This window comes from Sclerotinia sclerotiorum, genomic scaffold (genome assembly GCF_000146945.2).
Source record: "Sclerotinia sclerotiorum 1980 UF-70 scaffold_2 genomic scaffold, whole genome shotgun sequence".
Taxonomy (NCBI): Eukaryota; Fungi; Ascomycota; class Leotiomycetes; order Helotiales; family Sclerotiniaceae; genus Sclerotinia; species Sclerotinia sclerotiorum.
Window position 1 is genome coordinate 457,075 of NW_001820834.1, and position 26,281 is coordinate 483,355.

The 26,281-nt window shown below is 41.3% G+C and overlaps 7 protein-coding genes across 7 annotated transcripts; 4 read left to right on the top strand and 3 right to left on the bottom strand.

Annotated features, from left to right (window-relative positions):
* Nucleotides 1–560: 560 nt before the first annotated feature.
* Nucleotides 561–1,040, top strand: SS1G_01259 (predicted protein; the record flags this gene model as incomplete). Its single annotated transcript, XM_001597015.1, has 1 exon — nucleotides 561–1,040. The coding sequence occupies one exon, from the start codon at nucleotides 561–563 to the stop codon at nucleotides 1,038–1,040; it is 480 nt and encodes a 159-aa protein (XP_001597065.1).
* Nucleotides 1,041–1,862: 822 nt separating this feature from the next.
* SS1G_01260 (predicted protein) lies at nucleotides 1,863–2,927 on the top strand (the record flags this gene model as incomplete). The annotated part of the gene is made up of 4 exons (XM_001597016.1): nucleotides 1,863–1,939; nucleotides 2,436–2,601; nucleotides 2,647–2,738; nucleotides 2,834–2,927. The coding sequence occupies 4 exons, from the start codon at nucleotides 1,863–1,865 to the stop codon at nucleotides 2,925–2,927; spliced, it is 429 nt and encodes a 142-aa protein (XP_001597066.1).
* Nucleotides 2,928–3,184: 257 nt separating this feature from the next.
* SS1G_01261 (hypothetical protein) lies at nucleotides 3,185–4,395 on the bottom strand (the record flags this gene model as incomplete). Its single annotated transcript, XM_001597017.1, has 4 exons — nucleotides 3,185–3,562; nucleotides 3,681–3,856; nucleotides 3,908–4,021; nucleotides 4,188–4,395. The coding sequence occupies 4 exons, from the start codon at nucleotides 4,393–4,395 to the stop codon at nucleotides 3,185–3,187; spliced, it is 876 nt and encodes a 291-aa protein (XP_001597067.1).
* A 4,525-nt stretch (nucleotides 4,396–8,920) lies between these two features.
* On the top strand, nucleotides 8,921–10,162 carry SS1G_01262 (hypothetical protein; the record flags this gene model as incomplete). The annotated part of the gene is made up of 1 exon (XM_001597018.1): nucleotides 8,921–10,162. One exon carries the CDS (start codon nucleotides 8,921–8,923, stop codon nucleotides 10,160–10,162), a length of 1,242 nt encoding a protein of 413 aa, XP_001597068.1.
* Nucleotides 10,163–11,215: 1,053 nt separating this feature from the next.
* SS1G_01263 (hypothetical protein) lies at nucleotides 11,216–12,785 on the bottom strand (the record flags this gene model as incomplete). Its single annotated transcript, XM_001597019.1, has 2 exons — nucleotides 11,216–12,290; nucleotides 12,379–12,785. 2 exons carry the CDS (start codon nucleotides 12,783–12,785, stop codon nucleotides 11,216–11,218), a joined length of 1,482 nt encoding a protein of 493 aa, XP_001597069.1.
* Nucleotides 12,786–13,248: 463 nt separating this feature from the next.
* Nucleotides 13,249–15,342, bottom strand: SS1G_01264 (hypothetical protein; the record flags this gene model as incomplete). Its single annotated transcript, XM_001597020.1, has 3 exons — nucleotides 13,249–14,582; nucleotides 14,645–14,723; nucleotides 15,295–15,342. The coding sequence occupies 3 exons, from the start codon at nucleotides 15,340–15,342 to the stop codon at nucleotides 13,249–13,251; spliced, it is 1,461 nt and encodes a 486-aa protein (XP_001597070.1).
* Nucleotides 15,343–17,460: 2,118 nt separating this feature from the next.
* Nucleotides 17,461–25,780, top strand: SS1G_01265 (hypothetical protein; the record flags this gene model as incomplete). The annotated part of the gene is made up of 9 exons (XM_001597021.1): nucleotides 17,461–19,165; nucleotides 19,772–20,085; nucleotides 20,172–21,764; nucleotides 22,046–22,623; nucleotides 22,792–23,186; nucleotides 23,246–23,462; nucleotides 23,603–23,721; nucleotides 23,767–24,521; nucleotides 24,785–25,780. The coding sequence occupies 9 exons, from the start codon at nucleotides 17,461–17,463 to the stop codon at nucleotides 25,778–25,780; spliced, it is 6,672 nt and encodes a 2,223-aa protein (XP_001597071.1).
* Between the last annotated feature and the right edge of the window lie 501 nt (nucleotides 25,781–26,281).

Below are 26,281 nucleotides of genomic sequence, written 5' to 3' on the forward strand. Positions count from 1 at the left end.
GATATGACTTTGCCTTCACTAACTACTGCCTAAAGTTCATAGCCCTACTGGGATTTTTCAATAATATATGATAGTACTGATATCAAGAAGTCTCTATACTCTCTTTTAAGTGGACCTCACTATAAACCGCAACAAGTTTACCTAAACTTCACAGAAATTTTCGAAAGTTGTGCAGTGACAAGTCGAGAGCATTTCTGAACTTTTGCTTCTGGAGATTCTTCCGATATATTCACTCAAAACACCATCTAGACGCAGATGCGGAATTCAATCAAGCATTAAGTCTATAATGGGAATGAATGATACTAGCCGTACGGCTTTCAGCAAAGAACACGATGTCATATCTTTCTCTTGCAGCTACAAGGCTCTTGTAAATTTCTTCTAGCCTACATCAAAAAATCGAATCTCTTCCTCACAAATTCCTTATAACCAAATTCCCTTTATCAAATAAAACCTTTTCAATTTCAAAGCTTTCAAATTTTGGAAAATCAGCTTTCCCAAATTGTTATCCAGCCCACAGTTGCTTCGTGACAATGGAGCTTCCAAAGGGCCCTTCAAAAAACATGCCGAATGAGAGGAATTTACCTTCAAAAGAGATTCAAAAAAGCAAATCCGATCCCCAAACCATCCTTGATGAAAACAAACCGTCTTCCTCCTCCTCAGATATAATCATGTCAGACGAGAACTGGAATTATGAAACTCAAACCAAAGACTCATTAATGTTCGATGGCTCCTACGCCACCAACACACAATCCAGTACTACAACATCCCACCATCCATCTTCCAAGCCTGAACATCCAGCTTCATCTTCCGATAAAAGATACGTACCAACTCCACGTCGTTATCGCGGAATTTTAGATCCTCGTGATGCTGCAGAAGATGCGGCATTTTTTGCTCGAGCAAATAGACGGTATCGTCAGGGAATCGAGAATGCTTTTCGTGAGAATGAAAGGAAGACTGGGGAAAAAATTTTTGGGAGTGCAGAAAGGAAGAAAGTAGTTCTCAAAGACGAAGGCTCTTGCGGCTTCTTCTCCTGCAGCTGATGGTAAGACCATCGATTTTGTTGATTTTTTCTGGACGGATGCTTGAGCAAATGGAAACTAAAGGAAAATAGATTGCTGAAAATCCTAAATGCTTAGGTTAATAAGGACAAAGAAAGACATTTTGCAGCTGTAGCTGTAGCTGTTCGCAGGCTGGTGTTGAGCAACTCCTACTAACCATGGAAGCAGGAGTTTGATTCGCAAATAGTATGTCATCGATACAATCTTTAACACCCCGCTACCAGATTAAGGCGCGGTAATTTTGAAAGTCAGAATTATCAGGGATTGAATTCGGGGTAGCAATTAAATCTATGGTTACGGAGGCGGTCAGGAAGGGTATTACAAACGATCCTTTTTCGTAAACAAATTTCTAATGATAATTTTTGCAACTCACATATCAGGAGCCTGAATAACTTTGCACTTCTGTGTAGAAAAATGTGCTTCGCACAAATTTCCGTTCATAATATGGTGTTGATGAGCACGAGTGGATTAACCCTTTTATTTCTTGTGGCCAGAATGCACCTTTTCCTTATATTTTCAAGCTACTCAATTAAATAAGCACCCATCCCCCGTCTCGATTATTCCCAATTCACAAAAATCCTTAAATGTATTTATTAGTTCCCACCGTAACCAACCGGATACATTTCTTCAATAAATTTCACATTAGCTGTTCATTCGGTTCCCCTGAATTTCGCCTAGCTCTTTTTCACCTAGATTCTTTCTTCTCTCTCATTACCTACAAAACCCATCTAAACTCCAGGAGAAACAAACAAAACTAAAACCAAAAATCCAAACATCCAACACCATTAATCTAAAAACATCATCATGGCACCAGTCAAAAAGAAACCAGAAGCCACGAATAATCGTACTCATAATCCCACCTCATTTTTTTGGTCCACCAGGTCATAAAAAGCCAAAGCCAAAGACAAAGACAAAGATAAAGAACCCCAACAATCCTAATCCCACTAAAAAAAACCACACTCAACAAGTCCAAGGTCAAAAAACCTGGTAAAATCCTCAAAATCACAAATCAAAAATCGTATAAATACAAACAAAACATACATACATACCCAAACCCCAGGCCAAAAACTCAACCAACCCACATCACTTTTAAAAAGATATATTAATCGAGTACCTCAGGCTAGGTACTATAAGTATCCAAAATAATCTTATTTTCCAGATGAATCTGGAATGAAGAAAGGAAAGGAAAGGAAAGGAAAGGAAAGGAAAGGAAAGGAAAGGAAAGGAAAGGAAAGGAAAGGAAAGGAAAGAAACTGTTAATTATTTCTCGATGTTATGGGGATAGTAGGTAATTACTATAATTGTTAAATAATAAATGGGTTAATGGATGAGTGGATGAATAAATTGATGAGATTGTGAGATTGTAAGGGTAATTAGAGGAGGAAGGAATTTGCTGGTTTTGTGGAGGGAATGGAATGGGAAGGGAAGGGAAATACAGGGTGATTTTCTGTTTGAGGATGAAGAGGATACTCAATCTATCGCTCTCCAAGTAAAAACCGTCTTTACTCAACTTGAAGCTTTCCGTTTTGTTACTATAGCTGCTGTTGGTTCTCAAGATAAATTAACTCAAGATGCTGCTAATACTTAGTATATTCTGAGAAGAGTGCATGCTGCAGTTGAAGCTGATGGTGATGATGATGATGATGGTGATGATGGAGAAGATCGAGATCAATTCTCAAGGTAAGATGGACTTCTTGTTGTGATAGTAATTGGTAACTGATTTATAAGCATGCTAATAGCTAACACTTCATCCAGAATACATCTGACTTCTATAGTGCGGAAGATTTAAGGGAGTTGAGAGTGGGTATGGGATTTTATTTAGGTAAGATTATAATTTCCAGGCTGAGTTTAGATGCTACTCGAGAATAGCAAAATATTCGTTTCTTTCTCGATGGCGTTGAGGACAAGTAGTCTATGAATAAAATAAAACGTCCTTACTTTATGATTTGTGTGATTAAAGACAATGATATTTCTCTAATTTGAGCTTTTATTTCAAAAAGTTCTCACAATAATACCATCAACTCAAGATCCCTAATATCTCACATCCAAATTACCAGTCTCAATTCTACCTCTCTCCAACATAATCATCCCTCTCCATCATTCCCCCTCCCCCCACTTCCGCTCCTTCATTTAATCTTCGCCTTCCCCACCCTCTTCCTCCCCTCCGCACCCCCAGACCACTGCAACCAAGCCTCTACACCCAGCAAATGCAAAACCAACGAACACCACCCCGCCGTCCCAAAAACCATATTCAACGAAGCCACCAGACGTTCTGGCGGGAATAATCCCAGTTCAATAGGAATATGAATATCCTGATAATCTCCTACTCCCGAAATGATATTTTCACACATGGGATAGGTTTGAGTGATATTTGTGAGGGGGTATGAATGAGCTGTGTATAAGTTGTGGAGGGCAGAACATGTGGTTAGGGAGTAGAAGGTACGGGTATAGGGAGAGAGGACGATGTTCATGAAGGGGATCATGAGGAGACGCATGGTGAGGATCTGGGGGGTTTTTAGTTTAATGGGATTAATTGATGGTATTCAACGGGGTACTTCGGTTGGAGGTAGCTGATATATAATATCAGATGATAGGAGCTAAGGGTGAAACGAAATAACTTACACTCCCTGCCCATCCCCAAGTCCTAATAGCCCAAATCCGATGTTCTTCAATTTTCTTTCGTCGAATTGCAATCCAAGATTTGAACAAGGCGAAATATTCCAGGACACCGAGTGTATAGATCCAAATTCTAGTTTCGAGTGTTCCTCCAAAGGAAACATGGCCAATTCCAAAAGCACCTTTTCATATAGTTAGTCAAGTTAGAGGAGGAAGATGAAGGAGGGACAAACATGTGTTTCCGATGATTAGCATTATAAAGAGGGCTCTTCCTGCGTATCTGTGCAGGTTCATATATTTTCTCCTTACTATGGGAAGGAATTGAAGGGGGAGAAGAGTTCCGGCGGCTGAGACGTTTTTTGTTAGTTGTGTTTGCCGTGATCTTTATGTTACCTTAGTGTGGTCTATGATGATAGAATTTATAGAATGCATAGCATAGTATCTAATACTATGAATATTATAATAATATAATCTAGCGGACAACGACAAAAAGAAATCGCCCAAAAAACATACGTAAAACACTCCACATATGAATATCCATGCCCAACTTCAACAATCCCTCACCGAAAACAATAATTTCTTCTGGAGATTTAAGACGTAATCTACCCCCAAAGACAAAAGATTGTTGTATGAAAGAAAATATCGAGAATGTGATTGTAAAGATGATAAAATAGGCAAGAGATCTCGAGTATGTGAAGCCTGAGAGTTTTAAAAGAGACATTTTGCTATGAATTTTGGAGTGATCGAGTGTTGAAGCGCACGTCCATTCATGGAGGAATCCCTTGGAAGAAAAAGACGTCGAGTTGTCTAGGAAGTGATGATGGTTTATTCGAATAAATGATGTGTATGATGAGGCTCAACGTGATATACTTTACATCAAGCAGACTCTAATTCTAGAGTCCCGATATTCTTCCTGATTGATGTATTGAGAATATAAATATGAGTAGAAACTGGGCCGTGCGTTTATGGACACATGTCGATCCAAGCCCTGATTCCTTTCAGATTCAGATCGATATCGTCCCACCTTCATCTGTTGGATAACAAAACTCGAAGCAATTCTACCTAGCTAGTAGGTTGAGCTGATGAGGGGCCAAGCTTGGCGTAAGCTTACTACTCCAGCATAATGATACTTTGAACAAAAACTTTCAATTCTCGACTCCTTGAAACGACGACCTAATATCCATCTTCTACTGGCAGGCTAGAATACGAAGACTACTACGTACTCTCCCAAATATACCACTGAGTAAATATTTGAAAGTAACATCAATCGAATTAAACTCACGTGATAAGCACGTGATCATACCAAAAAAAAAAAAGTGTTTCTGGAAGTACTGCAGAGTCTCTGATCTAAGACACTTTATCCATGATTGACTGCGTAGCTCTTAGAAATTCAAGTATGAGACTTCCAACCCACACATAACAAACTTTCGACATTAACTAGTGCAAACTGAGATCTTAAAACCTTTTCTACTCGGACGAAGAGTGTTCCCGAGCTGTAAGGTTAGTCATAAGATCCCATCTCGGGATGCCGCGAGAAATTCCGTGTTGTATTGGAAGGAATAGATATAATCTTACAATACTAGGTAATCTTACCAGTAACAGAGTAGAAAAACTAACACTGCAGGAAATACTATGTAGTCAGTGTTGAGTAAACTCGTAAATGCATGCTTGCCTGGCTATATATATATATATGTATGATTTCGAATTAGATAGTGAAAGGTACAGATTAAATGCAGGAGAGACATACATACATACGTTGCAGATGCATAGGTAGGTATCGGAATTTAGTATTTACCTTATTCATGCATAGAGTTGTTAGGTTGTTAGGTTGTGAAAAATAGATGGATAGATTCATAGGTAGGTATCACTATCGCCCTCACCCTCACCATCACCATCACATGAATATAAACATAAACACAAAAATAAAGTCATACAATTAGCAACATCTGACCAGCAAAGTTTTGCGAGAAAATGTCGAGGAACTGGATAAGTAAAACCTACTCAAGTACCTATGCAATGTAAGTCTTAATTATGCAATGTGATGATAGGATACGATGCGATGCGATGCGATGCGATGCGATGCGATGTGAATAATTCCAAAAAGAACCCTTTTTACATATATAGAGTAGTGAGTTGTATGTCGGAGAATATTTATGAGAATGAGAGGGGTTGGAGGAAGGGAAGAGAAGGAAAGAAGAGAAGAGATGGAAAGGGAGGGAAAGGAAGTGTATGGGTGGGTTACTTATAGTGTACTATAAAATACAGAGTGCGTAAGGAGATATTATCCAGAGGAGAATCTTAAGATGCAATAAAAATTTTGAAGCACCAGAAGGGGAGGATCAAGAAGGATTTAACTTATCTAGATAAATAGAGAGATATAAATAACAAATATTAATTTTTGATAAAAAGATCACCAATACTCTAGTAAAAGTAAACTACTAATAAAATCTAGAATCTAGAATTCTTTCCAAAGTCTTCATTATACTCACTAGATCAAGCTACTCTATCCCAAGTGAAAGTGACAAATTCCGACTCTTATTCCCGAGTTTGTAGGTTTATCCCGTCTTTCTATTATCCAAGCCCTTGAGATGCGCCATCGGTATTGCGTGTACACGCTATTACGTCTCCCAGCCGTTTGCTTGCGCGATTTGTTTCTTTTCTTGGGAAGTTGTTCGGGTTTGATAGATAGGTAGGTACTTATTTAATATTTGTTTGATTGAATATTGGGAATTTAGAATATAAATTCTGTTCTATAATTCAACATCATAACTACCATAAGAAACATACTATCTATCATTGAATTCTCCCCCCTCCTACAAAAAACTCCTCAAATATTCCACTCCACCCAATTCCACCATCCTCTTCATCCATCACCCATCCTTCCCATCTTCTCTCTTCCCCTCAATTTCCACAAACAACACAAATAAACAAAGTGTACGTACCTAGTACAAATAGATAAAACAAGCCAAGACCCCGCCATCAATCCACCGAATGTGATCGGATCGTCTAGATGAATAGTATAGACAAGCTTTGAAAATAGATTAAATAAATTGAATAATTATTAATAAATTATTAAGAATTTATTAATAATTAGAGTAAATGGAGTAAATACCCCTGGATCAGCCATTAGCGCATGAGCACACGCATAAGCACGGGTAGTTTTAAGCACGGGTAAAGAACTATTTACGCACGCGCTGGGATGGGGAGTTTGAAGTGGATGTTGGGGTAGGTGGGTGGGTAGGTGGGTGCTCGGAGAAGGGATTGAAAGGGTTTGGTAGAGGTATGATATTTGATGGATGGATGGATGGATGGATGAAACGACGGATGAACAAGTTGGGGAAGATTTTGAATGGTAAGAGTAATTGTAATGGTAATAGTAATAGTAATGGTAATAGTAATAGCTCGGCCATCAGCTACTAATAAGAGGTTCATCGGTTTGATTCGGAAGAGGATGAAAAGTTTTATGAACTAGATATTTGAGGTAACAGACGAATATGAATCATTTCATTAAATCCATGACCTTACAAATGATCAGAAGGATAGAAAAACCATAAACCAACAGACAACCACAAACAACAAATCCCAGAAATCACTCATGTAGTGTTTAAAAGTCCTACCATCCATCCATCCATCCATCCATCCAGATAAATAAAAATCCTAATTAATATATTTCAAACACATTGACTAACTGACAGACATATAAATCTTATGTCGTGCACAATCAATCACTCAATCCTATCGCCATATCACTATGCGATGAACCAGTGCAAACACCAAACACCAAACACCAAACACCGGTACCTGACTATCACTGTAGTGTTACGAGTGATACAGCCAGTGAGAATTGTTTATCCGCGCAGGCTAATCGCTCAGCCTATAAGCCAACAAATAAGCCGTGCTCCGTGCCTGAATGGAGATGGATAGTACCTAGCCTAGTAAAATCTGCATGTACCTGACTAGAGTTTCTAGATTCTTTGACTCGTCGCCAATCAATCAATGATTTTGATAATCTTTTGGGGTTTTTCTAAATTGTTCGATTGTGCGTATTGTCAGTTGGTAAGGTCGGGTTAAAATGCTTTAGATGCTTTAGGTGCTTTAAATGCAAAATTCTCCAAATGAATGGATGAGAATTTATGTTGTGAAGCGGATGAATCCTCAACTATTCCGTATTCTGCCTCATTCTGCTTCGACTTCCCAACTGCTTCTTTTTAATCACAGAATATTACAAACATTATTACTCCTTGCACAATTCCCTCATTTTTTGATCCCGTCCCGCCCGACTTTTTTGATATGACTAGCTACATACTATATATACTACTACCTACCTACTCACACTATATATTTTCGTATCCCTTATGCTTATTCGTCGATCAATAAATGACTAGGGGTCTCAACTACCCTCCCGCCTCCATCTCACATCTCACTGGGTAAAAAGAAAGAAAGAAAGAAAGAAAAGGGAAGAGTCGTGTCAGAATATTCACTTGGATCAGGGAGTGAGGGGTAACATTACAATTCATCATACCATATACCCTTGGCAAGTTGGCATCTTACCTACCTACCTACCTAGCACATCTAGAATATAAAGAAAGGATTATCTACCCTTCCTCCTTTCTCGCTCCCTTCTTCTTCTTCCCTTTTCACAGCCTCACGTTACCCGCTCATTTGCAACGTCCAAGTCTGGGTCTCTCATCCTCTTTTTCTTTTCGTATCTTTGAAAGATTGCGCAGGATTTCTATCCGTCAAATCATCAAATCATCCAAATCTTAAACATCATCTTTCATTCACTCATTTTAATGATTACGCCTTGATGTGATTACGAAATCCTAAAAATATCCCCCAGATCTACCTACAAAATTATTCCGAATTTCCCCACCAGATTACCATTACAGTACCCTTAAAGTCATCAATCATCGTTTTGAGATCCATCTTGCTGTCTTACCTTCAACCCTCCCTTGATCAAAAGTAAAGTCGACTTATTTGTTCTTCCTTACATTCATTGATTGAATCATCACACTCCTTCACTTCTCTATCAATACATTCATCGAGATTGTTTGCTTGAGATATTTACATTCTTTCTCGATTCAATCATTTGGATATCAACCAACAAGATAAACAAGTCATTCTTCATTATCCAAAAGTCTACCTTTTCAGGAATACACATACCAACAAGACACACATACACACATACACACATACACAAATAAATCGGAAAAAAAAAAAACGATATAAACACCAAAACAAACAACATGCGTTCATTCGACATCAAATCACTCGCCATCTTGGCCTCCTCTTTGCTGGTCAAAGAAGCATTCGCAGCTCCAATTTACGAAACCGAAATACATGTTGTCACGGAAGAAATCACCGTTACCAGGCAAGCTGATGGTACATTTGAAACGGGTGCTCCTCATGCCGTGGGAACTTTCACTCGTCATGGTCATGGTCATGGTTCTGCTTCTTCTTCCTCTGCGGTCTTTGTGCCATCTACTACTTCCGCAGTACCAAGTGTCGTGGTTGTTCCTACCACTTCTTCTTCGACAAGTCAAGTGATTCAATCTACTCCATCTGTTGAAGTTCCAACTACATCTAAGATTGTAGCTTCTAGCTCTGCTAAAGCTTCTTCTTCATCTTCGACATCCGTTATCAAGGTCTCAACTGAAGCAGCAGCAGCTGTCCTCGTACAAAACACCTCTAAAGCTGCCTCTACAACTGCAAAACCTACCACCCTATCTACCTCAGCCGTAGTTAAAGCATCCGCTGCCGCTTCCTCTTCAAGTTCTTCCTCGGGAGGAAAACGCGGAGTAGCCTACAACACCGCCGATTACGTCAAACAATTCACCGGATCATCCAAAGTAGCCTGGGCCTACAATTGGGGTAGTACCTCAGACGGTCTCTCCACCTCCGGTATCGAATATGTTCCTCTCCTCTGGGGCATGAAGAGTACATTCACGAACGCCTGGTCAGCCGCTGCCTCCAGTGCCATCGCCTCCGGCACCAAACACCTCATGTCCTTCAACGAACCCGACCTAAGCACGCAAGCCAACCTCGGATATGCCGACGCCGCCGCCGGCTACAAAACACACATGCAACCGTTCGCAGGTAAAGCCAAACTCGGAGCCCCCGCCGTCACAAACGGTCCTTCACCCATGGGACTCACATGGTTAAAATCCTTCCTGTCGGCGTGCACCGATTGCACCATCGATTTCGTCTGCATCCACTGGTATGATTCGGCGACCAATATCGAATACTTTAAGAGTTATGTTCAGGATGCCTATACGGCGGGTGGTAATCGTCCATTGTGGATTACCGAGTTTCAAGCCTCGGGTACCACGGATCAGCAGAATGCTTTTATGGAGGAGGTCTTGCCGTGGTTGGATGCTTCCCATATGGTCGATAGGTATGCGTGGTTTATGGCTGATATGGCGGCTGGCGGGTTGATGGGTTCGGCTTCGTCGCTTAGTTTGTTGGGGAATACTTTTAAGACTTCTTAGGTTTGTTGGTTTGAGTATTGCTTTGGACTGCATTGAATTGAATGGTCTGAGGGAAAGCTAGGTTATGTATGTATGTATGCATGTATGTATACATGCATGGATACATGAAAGCACATCATTCCTCGCTCATCTTTACTTGAACGGGTACCTAGTCCTAGTATCTCAAGCTTTGCTTTTGCTTTTACTTTTGCTGGTTGGATATACATACATACATACATACACGACGCACAGGCCACGACAAAAGAAAGGGAAAAAAAAAAAAAAAAAAAAGATTACAGAAAATCTCTCTTCATTGTACATATCTTATATTTTTTGGATAGGGTAGTTAGTGGGTAGTTGATAGTTGGTAGCGAATAGTTGGTAGCGAATAGGTTACCAGACTGGTGCTGTGATTTGTGATTCGTGTTTAGATGGATGGTTAGATAGGCTGATGGATAGATAGGATAGGATAGTGCAATGCAATAGCAGTACGCATAAACAATTCTGGGGATTTTATTTACTTTATTTTATTTTTTGAGAGATGTGAGTGAGATATGAATATAAGATTGCGATATAGATAGTCATTGCAATAGTATACCTATCTAGGTACATAATATACGAATTAATCTCACCATCTCAATCAATCAAAAACAATAAACACAGCAACCTCATCTATCTACAAGGTATATCGTAAAAGAGATAGGTCGAGATATATATATCCCGATAGTATATCGTAAAGAGGAAATGAAGGAGAAAGTTGATTAGATTATATTATAATATAATATATTATTTAAAAAAAAATAATTAGTTTTATAATAAATTTGGGGTTGGAATCATATAGAATAAAAAAATAATTTAAAAATCGATTGTTTTTCAAAGAAAGAAGAATAAAGGTTTTTTTTTATATCTAATTATTAGAGATTATATAACCAAACATCTATGAAAACCTTATGCATATGATTCGAAATCCCAACTTTCTCATAATATCTATAAGGTATATCTACCAAATATCTATCAAATATCTACATCTAAATCCACAAACCCCACAACCCACCAAACCCACTAATCCCACCCCTACACCACTATCTTCCCCTCCCCCTCCCCCTCTCCCTCTCCCTCATCTCCATCTTCCTCCCTCTCTCCCCTCCTAACAGCAAATAACCCCTCCCCCCTAACCACAAACTCCACACACCCATCCAAACCCTCACCACATTCTCTCGCCCAACCCGCAAAAACAATTTTCATCCATCTCCTCCACTTCCTCAAGACCAGTTCACCTCTTTCCCCTTCTTCCACAATTTGATTTCTTGCTTGTCCGTAGATGGGTTTTTTAATCAGTGCTATTCGACATGCTATTTGAGTTGTCCATATTAAACCTAGAGAGGGGGTTTTGATATTTTTGGATGAAGTGTACGAGGGATGTGGATCATCGCCCCAGCCTGTGAACCATCTTTGTTGATGGTCTAGGGACATTGGGTCTGGGGTTATGGTTGGGTGGTTTTGAGACGTTGTTCGATCGCCTATGGGACTACCGGGTATACTTGACATTGGTTCATTAATTGAGCTTGATGGCATTGAAAAATTTCCATTTATGCCCAAGCTTCTTCTTGCAAGTGGACTACTTCGCATATCCCTTTCCCTTCGCTGACCATAAACCAACGGACTTGCTTTTCCACCTCCACCTGTAAATCGATCAGCTACTTGATTAGCGACTACAATAGCCACTCCAAATTCCCTTGCCAAATCTCTCAACAATTGTCCTAATTTTACTAATTCAGCACTTCTCTGTGCCATATTTCCACCTCCTTTAGTCATACCAGGTCTTTCAAATTCAGCTCTGTAATTTGCAGCTACACTATCGAGTATAAGTAATCGAATTCCATGACGTTTGATAGCGACAGGAACTTGAAACCGGAGTATATGATCTTGAGATTCGAGATCAGGTGTAACAATTGAGATTATTTTGTCAAGAGAAGGTGGAGAGGGATGAGAAGCGAGAAGTGGATGAGTTCGTAGAATTTGGGAGAGACGGGTCGTTGGAAGGGAAGATTCGGTAGATATGTAAAGGGTCGGAGCTGTTAGACCATATGGCGCAGGGAGTTGCGCAGAGAGGAGGAGGGTCAGAAGAAATTGTGTCTTGCCTGCGCCGCTAGAATAGATGTTAGTCTGAAGACTGTGCCAGTGGAATGTAGTTGAGAACAATAATATACAAGTAAGGTAATAAAAATGGCACATACCTCTCACCTGTGATCTCCGTAATATAACCCGTTGGAATTCCACCTCCTAAAGCGCGATCCATATCATCATCCAATGTACTTATAACCTCCCACTTATCCACAACATCTTTTCCCGATTTCCTCAACGTTTTCCCTGTTCTCTTTCCATTTATGTTATTTCCAGTCTCTCCACCGCCCTCAATCCCAGATTCCACCTCATTTATTCCAAGATCTTCTCTTAAATGTACTAAAACATCCGCGCATAACCTCTTAACATCCAAGAGTGGTAAAGTCGCACGTTTGGCTATCTCGACACAATCTAGAGTGAGTAAATCTGCGACGGTGACGAGATTCTTCTCGAGTGATGGAAGTAGTCGTACATATTTTTGAGTGGGAAAATGGGGGAGGATATCTAAAAGGTCAGTCATGGAGGCATTTGGAGAAAATTGGATTGCATGGGGGAAGTGGAAAGTAGAGAAATAGAGACCGCGTTCGTTGAAGTCTCGTGTTCACGTGATTGTGTTTGGTTATCTTGATCACGTAAGCTTAGCATGCAATCTTGTTTATTTCATAGGTAGTCAGAACCATAAAAAAATCAACAGTTGTCACTCTACTCCAATGATTATTCAAAGTTTTGTATTTATATGAAGAAACACGGATGGAATTCTTGTCTTATATTTGTTTTGCTCACAATTTCAAACTTTGTATCTTGTCTAAAGTTCTTTCTTATCGAATGCAGTAGTACGCCATAATGACCTAGCTCATCATAGGCTCTTCCGAAAGTTCATAGATTTACTTTTCAAAGTAAGTGAGATCAACATCTATTCTGTAGCCACCTCTAAGTCGTCTGTCTTTGGAGATTTTTCAGGCTCAGTAAATAATACCTAGATTTTATAAGCTTTGTTTATCCTTCTTCATTTCAGAGCCTTCACTCACAGCTGGTATTGCAACAGTTGCAGTCAAGATTCCAAGACTTGAGACGAAAAATATCCAACCTCTTTCTCCAAAGGCAAAACTCGTCCAAGCAGGACCTGCGAGAACTCCTGCTGCACTAGCACTAGTATATAAGGAGAATACTTGTCCGCTAGCTCCTGTTTTGCCGAAGATGCCTGGTGTTTTTTCTTCCATATCCGTTACTGCTCGACTCAAGTCGGCGCCTAGTGGCGATGAACCGAAGACTCTGGCAATGCCTATGACTTGCTTCAGTAATTGTGGAATACGATGATCATGATTATCAAATAGGATAAGCTTACCATAAAGTGTAAGAAGGATACAAAGACCAACAATCTGATCAGTGCTATTTCTCTGTATCAACACCAGCAAGATTGTAAAAATGGCAGATACGATGAAATATGATGCCGTGAGCCACCGAGAAGGCCAGACATCTGAAAGTCTACCAGCTATCGGAGCTAAGAATATAGGGAATGTTATGGTCAAAAATATCAAGCCGGCACCGGTAGAATCCCAGTTGAATTTTCGTTCCACAAATATTGGAAGTGCTGCATCGAAACTTGCGAGCAAATATACAGTCACCCAAACACCATATAAATCAGCCCATATACGTGGAGACTTCAACAAAGTCACCAAAGCTATTGGGTGCATCTTGTCTTCTGCAGGTGGAGGCTGGCTTTGGTTATTCCCAAGCAATGGTTCAGATGCTCCGTTGCTGTTGGAAGAGACAGAAGGACTTTGTTGTTCGAAAATGGCCTCATCAACACTACGCTGAAAAGTCCCATACGCTTGGGTTTCACCTACATCTTTTTCCTTCTTCAATCTCGCCGCAACTTTCTTTTCGATCATAAACAAACGGATAATGATATCGATGGCGATAAGGATAAACATCACAACAAACAAAGATGCATATCCAAGCCCTGCGTACATTATGCCGCCTATGGTTGGAGATATCAGCATTCCAATATTGAGACTCGAAATCACGTATCCCATCCACTGTCCGATATCCTTTGAGCCAACTGTGTCTGCAAGTAAAGCAAAGCCGACCGTATATACAACAGCTGCCGAAAGTCCTTGAAGGAAACGGCTCAGAGCCAGTATCCATATATTCTGTGCAACATATAAGACAGCCGTGGCAGCAGCATTAGAGAAGAATCCCAGGAGCAATGGTGTTCGTCGTGATGAATTTCGATCAGCATAGTATCCGAAAAGTGGACTCGCTATCAATTGAGCAAGGCCAAATGCTGTCAAGAGCATAGAATTCCAGAACTCCACTATGAGGAATTAGCTTCATAATTTGATAGAAAACTATATGAAGAGGAGGTGCTTTTCATACGGTCCTCGTCTGCAACCCCAATTCGACGTTCCAATTCATTAGGAAGAACAGGAATGACCACTCCATATATAAAAGAATCCTAGAATATGGGCGTCAGCATTTCATTCCCTTGGGCATCAGGATTTCCGATTCAACCTACACTGAAGGATGCAACGCATATTGTGCTAACAATGAACCATTTTGACGAGCGTTTTTCCAGAAATCTTGGATCTTTCTGCTCTTTCTGAGTTTCAGCAGATTTAGTCTTTAACGGCCATATAATTGAAAAAGAAATCGAAAGACTTTGCCTCCTGGCCTCAATTATGCGGGATTATATAACAATGTATGACGGAGTAACTTGGAATAATAATACAGGAGAAGGTGATTTTTATCGAATTGTGTGAGGCTCATTTGCCAAAGGTAACTTTGTGTAAGACACGATTTCTGGTCTCTCGACCTACCACTTATAGAGTGACATACATACGAAGTCTGAAAATGGTGAAAATGATGATTCACTACACGATAGTTTTCAGCCGTCATGCACCAGATGGCTTGGTGTGAATTTCATGAAGTTGCGCTACTGAGAGACAAACTGCGCAAATGGCAAGGTTATTTTGATGCAATGTAACGTCTTCCTTCTCTATACTATACTTTATACAGGATCTGCGTACGACTTGGACGTTCTTTTGGGATTTTTTGTTGCATTGCATTGCATTCATTTCCATGAGATCTGGTCAATCCAGTGCAAAGATTTTGTGAGGTTGTGATATTCAGTAACAATTACTCTATGTCGCAATCAGATTAATCAGACCATATGATCACCATTAATAACAGCTACTCATTACTAGTATCTTGAGTTGCAGGTTCCAAAAGCTGATCTGTTTCACATCCTAATTTCCCTTTTTTCTATGAGCATCTTTTGTTGATCGTACGAAGTGAAGAGATTTCCGATACACACGCAAAATCCGATTATTTAATGCTTCAAAATCACGATGTACAGAGTGGATCCAGACACATTTACGTAAGATTTGTGACATCCACGCTGAAGCTCAATTGATCCGAACTAGCTCCTCATCAATTTGATGTGTGGGGAATTCTTTTGGCGTGCTATGTTTGTCTTATAATGACATATGCCCGTGTCCGTCCTTGGGTCCTGCCAAGTGGATGAAAAAGTTCACGATTAATGATTGATACATGTTCCTCGTGGACAAAGTTACACCAAAGCAAGCGGACTAGTAAAGCCGTATTCGAATTAACTTTCTCCATAATGGGATAACTTTGAAATGGCATCAGAATTAACACTCAAAATGCATTTGTTCATGGTTTTTTTGTTAAAATCTTACCTGTCCATCCCGTGGCAATCAGCATTCGACAGTGCAGAGACTATGAATTTTCATCTCCTGCATAATTCCAGGAATGTGGGTAGACCCGCCCTCTGTCTCAGATCTTTCCAGCTTACCCCGCAGATCTTCAACTCGCTCGGTCCGGCAAGCGCCCTCCCCCTAAAAAATTATCGTTGCGCAAGCCGTAAAAAAGCGTAGCGCCAGCAATGATGTATATATCTCCAATCTTTGTCTTGCTCTCCTACACGTGAGCAGCTTAATCGTGGGGGGTACTAAGCACTAATTTCAACGTCGCAGCGTCATATTTTCTGAATTTTCTGAGATTAGAGATGATTGTACTCACCTGAAGTAAGACCTTACCTTGAACCAGACTTGCATATCCCGAGACATTCGAGAAATGAATTAGCCAATGAATCATAACCAAAAGATATCCAAGAGGAATTTATGCAAGAATATTATATTTTTAAACTGAATACGTCGCTTCCTATAGTGCAAATCCTGCTTGACGCCTCATCATAACTAATCGCTCGACGACTAGATAGGAACAATACGGTGTTGGGAGACACAATTTTAGGTCTAGGGCTCACCACATTTGGTTTTAAATATAATTTTGAAGCTGAAAGAGCCGCCAAAAGTATATCGGTGGCCTCTCACTTTACACTGTGCTTGACATTATAGGACTAGTACTTGGCATAGTCCAATCAGGATTCGTTGATCATGCTAAATGCTTAGGGGGCTCCCTGTATTTCAATATTAACTGTTCAATAATGAGGGGTACATCGTGTAGAGATCGAGGTAATCGGGGTAATGTGGTCGAAGAGCAAGGATGCGTATTAGATCGGAAGTGATGACACTCGAAGCCGCAGGATACGCTGACACTCAATCACCCGTTGATCTATATTGAATGAACGCTGAAAGTGATGCTAGCTGAGACAAGGCAAGGGGGGACAAAGTCGAATGGCGAGTGCTCTATGAATGGACTGTTAAATTTCCATGTGATGGAAATGTAGTTGAATACTTAAGGACCAAGTGATACCAAAGAGGAGTGGGTAATAGACTCGCTTGTATGATTCTTGCACTTAACAATCAACCTCAATTCGAACTTTACAATTTTCGGGAATCACAGACGCATCTTTTCCACGGTCAATATTTCCTGCCACATCTAAGGTTAGTCTCAAGCATTGAGTGATATTGAATTTGGACTTAAGATTGAGTTGTTTATAATACATCATGGCATTGATAGCTAATCACTACCTCCCTGATCTAGCTCATAAGGGCCAGTGTCCGCCCGAAGAGGATCGAGTTGAGGGAGCAGACACTGTGATGGATTTGGATTTAGAATCTAAACACTATCTTTCCGACCTGCTTCGTAGGGAGCGTCCCTTGGTGTCAAACATAGACGCACTTTATTATCTCAGTCAACGGGAAGACCCTAATATTAATCCTTTCTCTCTTCTCAGCCCCAAACAAGAACATGACGAAATTCGACGATAAATGCCATCAGATGCGAACTTTGTTGATGCCTACCCATGCACAGCTCTTCAGGAAGGGCTGCTGGCATTGTCAATGAAACGATGTGGCAGTTTTACTCCTCAGATTATATGCAAGCTTCCAACAAACATTGATCCGAGTAAGTTCAAGGCTGCTTGGCAGACTACAGTGGATTCAAATTCGACACTTCGAACTAGTTTTGTACAAACGAGATATTCAGGCCTGCTCCAAGTAGTTTTGGCGGTAAAGCCTATTATTTGGTCAGAAGATGTCAACCTAGAAGGTTACTTGAGCAAAGACCAAAAGATCTTCCCTTCATTTGGAAAGAATTTATTGAGATACGGCCTCATCCATAACCGTCAATCCAATTGCTCGTACTTTGTTTGGACGTTTCATCATGCCATTCTTGATGGGTGGAGCATGCGTTTGATCTTTCGACAGGTTGAGCAATCATATAGAGGAGAGAATTTTGAACCGCTGGAGGAGTTCAAGCGCTTTATTGCTTATCAATTGAGACTCGAGAGACAGTCACGGAAAGAGAGTGAGGTATTTTGGAGAAACCACCTGGCGACCACTTCTGGAATGCAGTTTCCTGCTGTTTCGTCGCAGCAGCAATCACGTGCAAATGGTTATTCAGAACGGTTTATTCACGTGAAAGAAAACCTTTTGGCTGGTGCAACAACCTCCACAATTATACAAGCCGCATGGGCTATACTATTAGCACGACGTACTGCTGCAACGGAAGCTACCTTTGGTCTCGTACTTGCGGGACGGAATTCAAAAATTTCAGGTCTTGATTTAAGAAAAGTCAACGGTCCAACATTCAATTCGTTGCCCATGCGAGTAATCATCCAAGATGGTAAATCTGCAAAAGATCTTTTCGCCTCGATCCACAACTCTCGAGTCGCAATGAACTCTCATCAGTATATTGGCCTGCAAAACATCCGCAAGCTAGGCGCGGATTGCGCTAGGGCTTGCAGTTTCCAGAATCTCCTCGTCATTCAGCCCAGATTAGAGAGAGATATCGGCAGTATATTCGGCGCCAGAGAGAATACTAATGATCACTGGGCAAAGCTAAATGCTTATCCTTTAATGATGCAATGTGATTTGATGGCGGGTGGATTTACTGCAATGGCCAGCTATGATTCCCACATAATATCTGATCGCGAAGTAGACACTTTGCTTCAACAATTTGATAACATCATTTCTCGTCTGTCAGATGCAAGCACATTAGTTGGGAATATAGGGCTATCAATATCAGAAATATCAAGTCAACTAGCAATTCAAGAGACTGGAGCTGAAGAGGTGCACTCTTGCGTTCATGAGGTCATTCAACAGGAGTCACAGGGCCGTGAAGCTGAATTGGCGGTGACATCTTGGGATGGAGAGTTGACTCACGCCCAATTACACTCCATATCTGATCGTCTAGCATATCTTCTCCAGTCCGCAGGGGTTGGGCCTGAAGTTAAGGTTGCACTGATTTTTGAAAAATCTATGTGGGCTATAGTCGCCATGATGGCAGTGATGAAGGCGGGCGGGGCTTTTGTACCTATGAGCCCCGATCATCCTGAAGACAGAATCAGGAAATTGGTAAAGCAAATAGGTGGAATAGTGATGCTATTTTCAGAAAGCCTTTTTCGCTCCTTTACGGGCTTCGCTGACCAAACGTTTGCTGTGGGAAAATCGATGCTCGAAGCCCTTCCCCAAGGTTTGTTGTGTACCAATGTACAGCCCAACAATTCTGTCTATATTATCTTCACTTCTGGAAGTACGGGAGAACCAAAGGGATGCGTCATAGAGCATGCCACGTGCTGCACTACTATGCGTCACCTCTCTCGTTTCGCCAAAATGGATGCCCGCAGTCGCTGTCTTCAGTTATCAGCATAAACTTTTGACGGCATGGTTTTCGAAATTCTTACTACTTTGGGTGTTGGAGGCGTCGTTTGCATACCATCGGATGAAGAGAAAATGAACAACATTACATCAGCAATAAACAGAATGCAAGTCAATACAGCATTTATGACAACTGCTTTGGGAAGATTGATTCTTCCAGAGTCTGTGCCGACATTAAAGACTCTACTTATCGGAGAAAATTTGATCCAAGAAGACCTAGATCGATGGCTTGGAAAATTACAGTTGTTGCAAGTCTATGGACCACCGAATGCTGTTGTAAGCACTTTTCATTTCATACTCTATTGTGTCTTCAAGTCTACATCAATCCCTCATCTTCTAGATCCTGTGTACTTCCTCGTACAGCTCTGATCCCTTGATTTGCGTCGAAATTGTTCTCGATACTAACTCTTTGATGTTGCAGGTATGTGTATTGGTACTGAAATTATCCATAAAGGTGTCAATCCCGCTAAAATTGGATCAGGTTTTATTGGAAGTTTTCTTGTCCTTGACGAGAACGATCAATTGGCGCAGCGAGGGGCTGCTGGTGAGTTGTTGATTGGCGGGCCTCTCGCAAGAGAATATCTTAGAAACAATGAAAAGACGGAAGCATCGTTCGTGCCTACACCATCCAGTGTCCCTACGGGATCTACCCGGTGGAAAAGATGGTATAGAACAGGTGACTTGGTTAAGATGGATGCTGATGGGTCGATCGTGTATATTGCGCGAAAGGATACGGTGTGTACTATCTCTTTTCCCGTTATAAATATTTTATTGATTGATCTCAAGATTTCCAAAAATAGCGTATACTAACTATAAATCAGGGTGCACAGGTCAAGCTAAATGGTCAAAGAATTGAGATGGGGGAGATTGAAACTCACCTGCATCAAAATCTTGACAATGTCATAGATCTCGCCACAGTGATAGCAACGCCTGTAGATGGCAGATCGCCATTCCTAGCAACATTTTTGTGTCTTAAAGATGGATTAAGCAGCAGAGGAAAAGAAGAAGGCTGTGTTTTCAAAGAATGTCGTGAAAAATCTAAGGTCCGATCACTCATTGACCGCTTGAGTCGCGCACTACCTCAGTATATGATACCTAAAGTGTACATTCCTCTATCATCAATACCCCTCACTATCTCTCAGAAGTGTGACCGCAAAAGACTGCAGACTCTTGCAGCCGGCTTAACGACTTCAGAGTTTGCGTATTATTCAGGTCAAGAAGCTACGCACTCTACCCCTTTGGCGGAGAATGAACTTCAAATGCAGCGTCTGTGGTCCGCTATTTTGAAACTACCACCAGGAAATATAGGAAGAAAGGATAGTTTTACACGACTTGGTGCAGACTCTATTCTTGCTATGAAGCTCGTTGCAGCAGCGCGAGAAGAGGGCATTGACCTGACTGTTGCAACCATATTTCAGACACCAATCCTATCAGATCTTGCAGAAAGCTTCGCAGATATTAATGGCTCCACAGCTACTGCGTGCGATGACATAGAGGCATTTTCTATGGTCGGGGAAGGTAATCAGCTGCTAAAGGCAACCATTGATGGTGGTATCAAGACAAGTCATGTCGAAGACTTGTACCCGTGCACCCCTTTTCAGGAAGCCATCATGGCTCTCTCAATGAGTCATCTTGGTACGTATGTTGCACAACATGTCTTTGAATTATCCAAGGATCTATACTCTAATATCGACAAATTTCGCGCTACGTGGAACGAAGTCGTGCGTTCAAGCCCAATTCTTCCCACGCGTATCATACAGCATGAATCTTCCGGTCTGCTGCAGATGGTTACGACCGAAGACGTCTTATGGAACACGCAAGACAACCTCCAACGATATTTGGAATCCGACAAATCTCTCGCCATGGGCTTAGGAACTCCACTCAGTCGTTTCTGCATCGTTGAAGAGTCGAACCTACATTGTCACAAATATTTCTTTGTCCTGACCTTGCACCACACCATATACGATGCCTGGAGTATAAATTTGATGCTTCAGCAGGCGGAAAAGGAATATGAGATGCTCAAAAAAATATGTACGAACGTTGTAGGCTCCAATCAACCTCAAAATGTGCAGTTCAACCGATTTATCAAGACTGCTCTCGACCTAGATCAACTAGCAGCAGAAGCATTTTGGAGATCTGAGTTTACGAGTGAAGGTGCAGCACCTTCACGTTTTCCTACCATCAAAGCTGGATACCAGCCGCAGCCCAGTGAAATAGCCATTAAAGACATCAAGCTGTCACGAAAAGCTAATTCCGACTTTCGAATCTCCAATCTTATCCGGACAGCTTGGGCAATTGCGATCAGTAACTCCTCTAACTCGAATGATATTGTGTTTGGAAAAGTTCTGGCGGGACGTACAGGTTCATCGGCTGACCTCACTAGAGTAGTCGGGCCCACACTAGCTACCGTGCCGGTAAGTAATTTTAATTCCCTATGATTCTTTGATGAGGATAAGTTTGTCAGCCCCAAGGTCTTCATGTGACCTTAAATACCACATTCAACGTTCTAGTTGAACTTTCGCATCCAAACAGCAAATTGGAAGCATCTCATTGTTTCTAATGACAGCATTCAAGATTGATTAGAGCATTTGGTTCTCATGTTTTGAGATAGAATCCCATCGTCCCGGTCACATGAGTTAAATGTGCTCTCTTTTTATCTCTTGCGGCATTTGTACTGACTTTTTTAATTCTATAGGTCAGAATCACATTGAAACCTCACGAAGCAGCCCTAGCCCTACTTCAGAAAGTTCAAACTAAAATGATGAAAATGATGCCATTCGAACATATGGGTCTCACAAACATCCAACGAATGGGAGGGGAACTGAAGAAGGCGTGCGAATTTCAGAATATCCTGGTCATACAATCCAAGGAAAATTCAGCCATCGATGAATCGTTCATGGGGCAACGTCAAATGGATCTCGTAAACGCAACCGTTTGGGACACAAATGTTTTGACTCTCGAGTGTCATCTTACCTCAGATGGGCTAAAGGCAAAGGCAATCTTTGACTCGAAAGTTATCGCAACTCTGCAGATGGATAGGATACTATCCCAATTCCAGCATGTCCTTCAGCAGTTGTGCCATGAAGATGCGGGCAAGACTGTCCAGGATCTCAATTCCATCAGCGAGATTGACCTGCAAAATATCTGGGAATGGAACTCTACATTACCAGATGTATTGAAATGTTGCGTTCACGAAGTTATTGACGTCATGACGAAGCAAGATCCTCATTCTCCAGCGATTTCCTCTTGGGATGGTGATTTGACTCGCGATGAGTTGGATAAACTTTCATCTCGACTAGCTTCTCAGATGATAAAATAAGGGGTAGGGCCTGGAAGCAAGATACCACTATCCTTCACGAAATCAAAGTGGGCTATCGTGGCTACATTAGCCACTATCAAATCTAGTGCTACGTTTGTACCCTGCGACCCTTACCATCCTAGATCACGCCTCATTTCACTTATTGAACAAGTCAAAGCTGAATTGATTCTCTGCTTAAGCGACGTCCAACAGTCGTGCTTAGAATTATTCCCAGGTGGTAAAACAGTTGTCGTTTCGGAGAGCGAGATGAATCTATTTCCAGTGCCGGCGGATATTGTGAGCAATGTCGCCCCTGAAGACCCTCTCTATATTTGCTTCACTTCCGGTACTACTGGGATTCCCCAAGGTACAGTAGTGACGCATGAAGCATATTGCTCAGGTACGAGAGATCATGGCAAAGCGCTGCATTTCGGTCCCACATCTCGATTTCTGCAGTTCGCTTCATATAGCTTCGATACTTCTATTGAGGATATTCTAACAACCCTTATGACTGGAGGCTGTCTTTGCATACCATCTGGTAAGTATTATTGATTATTTATTGATTTACAAATAACTAACGTAATCGATAATTTGTAGAGGAGGAAAGAAATTCAGATATCGTGGGAGCGATAGCTAGGATGAATGTTAACACAGCGGATCTTACACCATCGTATATAAGCTCAATTTCACCCGATTCAGTTCCCTCGCTGAAAAGAGTGACACTTGGTGGAGAGCCTATCACTGCTAATGTCATTAAGACTTGGGCGGATCGTGTTCATTTAATTAATGCTTTTGGAACCACCGAATGTTGCGTGTAAGTTTCATTTCCATTTTCGCAGGGTATCAATAGGAGACTATAATCCTATTCTTTCGTTTTCTTCACTTGCTACGCCCATCACAATGCAACAACCTCCCCTATAGCATTTTACGAATACTGACTGAATCTCCCTCTAGAACAAGCGTAGTAAACTCAGAGATTTCTACAAGCACCTCGCCCACAAATATTGGACGTGGAGCTGGTGCAATTACTTGGATCGTCGATGTTGAAGATTCGAACCGTCTTCTACCTATCGGTGCGATTGGTGAACTACTAATTGAATCACCAGCAATGGCTTGAGGATATCTCGACGATGAAGCAAAAACTAAAGCTGTTTTCATCGGTAGTCCTAGCTGGGCTCGTAACTCTAGCTCGAGCCAACGTCCTGCACGTTTATACAAAACAGGCGATCTTGCTCAATACAATTCTGATGGTACGATCAGTTATCTCGGTCGGAAGGATACTCGAATCAAACTTCGTGGACTTCGTATAGAAATAGCAGACGTGGAGCATCATCTCCTCAGTCATCCGCAAGTCAGAAAAGCTATGGTTGTATTGCCTACTTCGGGGCCGTATGCAGATCAGCTTACGGCAATTATCGAACTCGAAATTCCAACTAGTTTTGAGAAGAACGGCGGTATCACGGTCGTCCCTCACTTGGAACTCGAAGCTTCCGGATTTAAATGGTCCAGCATTGCCGATCATCTAATAGAAAATCTGCCAAGTTATATGGTTCCTTCTTCCTGGATTACTATGAAAACCATACCCCTTCATACCTCTGGAAAATTGGACCGCCCTAGACTCACCAAATGGCTCACTAGTCTTCCGTTGATCCAAAGAGCCGAGACTTATCCCAAAAGTGACGAAGCACCTTTGATATCATCAGATGACCATATTTCATTAGAACTGAGCGATAAGATTGCACAACTAATCACCAAAAAGCCATCTTCGCATATCAATTCAGATATCGTAGGGCGTGATGTCAACTTGGCATCTGTGGGAATAGACTCCATTAAAATTATGTCTCTGGCAGCTTTCATCAAACGAGAATATGGGGTTAGTACAGCTATGCCGATGCTCATCAACCATCAGACCACAATCTCAGACGTTCCAAAGCATATTCGCACTGCGGCCAAAGTTAAAGATCAGAGTCCGATAGAGACAGCTCCTACTGTGGACTTAATGAAAGAGATTTCACATTTGGATACGCAATTAGCCTCGATTCAACATCACTTCGGAGTTGCTTTCTGACAGGCGCGAGTGGCTTTCTTGGTACACAAATCCTTCGACAACTTCTTGAAAAACCTAGAGTCGACAAGGTCATTGTTCATGTGCGCGCCTCAAGCGAAGAAATTGGCAAAAAGCGAATCATAGCAGCAGCCAAATCCGCAAGATGGTGGAATGACACTCTCGCTGCAAAACTCGAAATCTGGACCGGTGATCCCGCCAAACCAATGTTAGCCCTGAGCCCTAGGCAATGGCAAGAATTAAACACAGTCGATGCGATAATTCATAATGGAGCTTCAGTACATTGGAATGCGGATTACCACACTCTCAGAGCCGCGAACGTCACATCAACTTTCGACCTTCTTAGGAATATTTCCGGCACAATCTCCCTTCCTAAATTCGTTTACGTATCCGGAGGTCGAGATTTCGGAGAAGAAACAGATGATAATACTACTGCTAAGAAATTAAATAGACTAGACGGATACAGTCAAACAAAATTCGTTTCAGAACTACTAGTACGAAAGTTTGCCCAACGAGCCGCAACTTCTGCGCAAAACCATCATCACATTTCCATCGTCAAGCCCAGATTAATAATCGGCACCACACAGGAAGGAGTCGCCAATACCACCGATTTCCTATGGCGATATGTCGCTGGCGCCATAACCATAGGCGCCTACCCCCTCCCATGCAAAAATGACTGGTTAACCGTCGCACACGCCGATCTCATTGCTTCTTCTACCATTAATACTCTGATTCATACTCCCAAAAATCAAAAGTACACTTTAGATATAAACTGCGGAATCTCCATGCAAAAATTCTGGGATCTGGTTAATAAACATATGGGCGATCGACTTCGACCGATTTCTTCATATGAATGGTTTCTGTTAATACAAAAGGATCTCGAGAGGCGCACTGAGATGCATCCGCTGTGGCCGGTGGCGCATCTTATTAGCTCGGAGGGAAATTTGGGGAAGGATAGGAAGCCGAGGGAATGGGATGGGTTGGTGGAGAAGGAGGTAGACGTAGAGGTAGAGGAGGCGGTGGGGAAGAATGTGGAGTTTTTGAGGGAGATGGGATATTTTGATTAGGTGGTAGTTAAGCCTTGATGGAGGTTTAATAGATGGGGGAATAATGATTGATGAGGTTCTTTTTTGGGTTTCAAGGGTCTGGTTGTTTGGTGCTTCTTTATCTAAGTAGTACTGTGAATTATCGATATTTTTTATTTCCTCATAGTTGTATGTCGTCGTAGTTCTAATAAAATCATTGAGCGAACTTGAGCTTGCGTTCTGGACTCATAGATAGACGTGAATTATTATTATTCTTTTTTTTTTTGTCGCAGAAGGCATAAATAACCTTACATACCTAGGTATATATACATTTCAGTCTTTATCACTTCAAGGTATAATAAATAAATTAGGACTTTTATTTTATAAATAGTCTAAATTTGAAAAGACACGGCTCAACAGAGCTAGCTAGATATGTGAAATAGTAACTAGCAGGACTAAGGCCATTGTATTATATGAGATTATATCTTTGATGCCCCAAAAGAAGAAGTAGCTGTATCTTTAAATGAAGTAATGTAGAAAGTA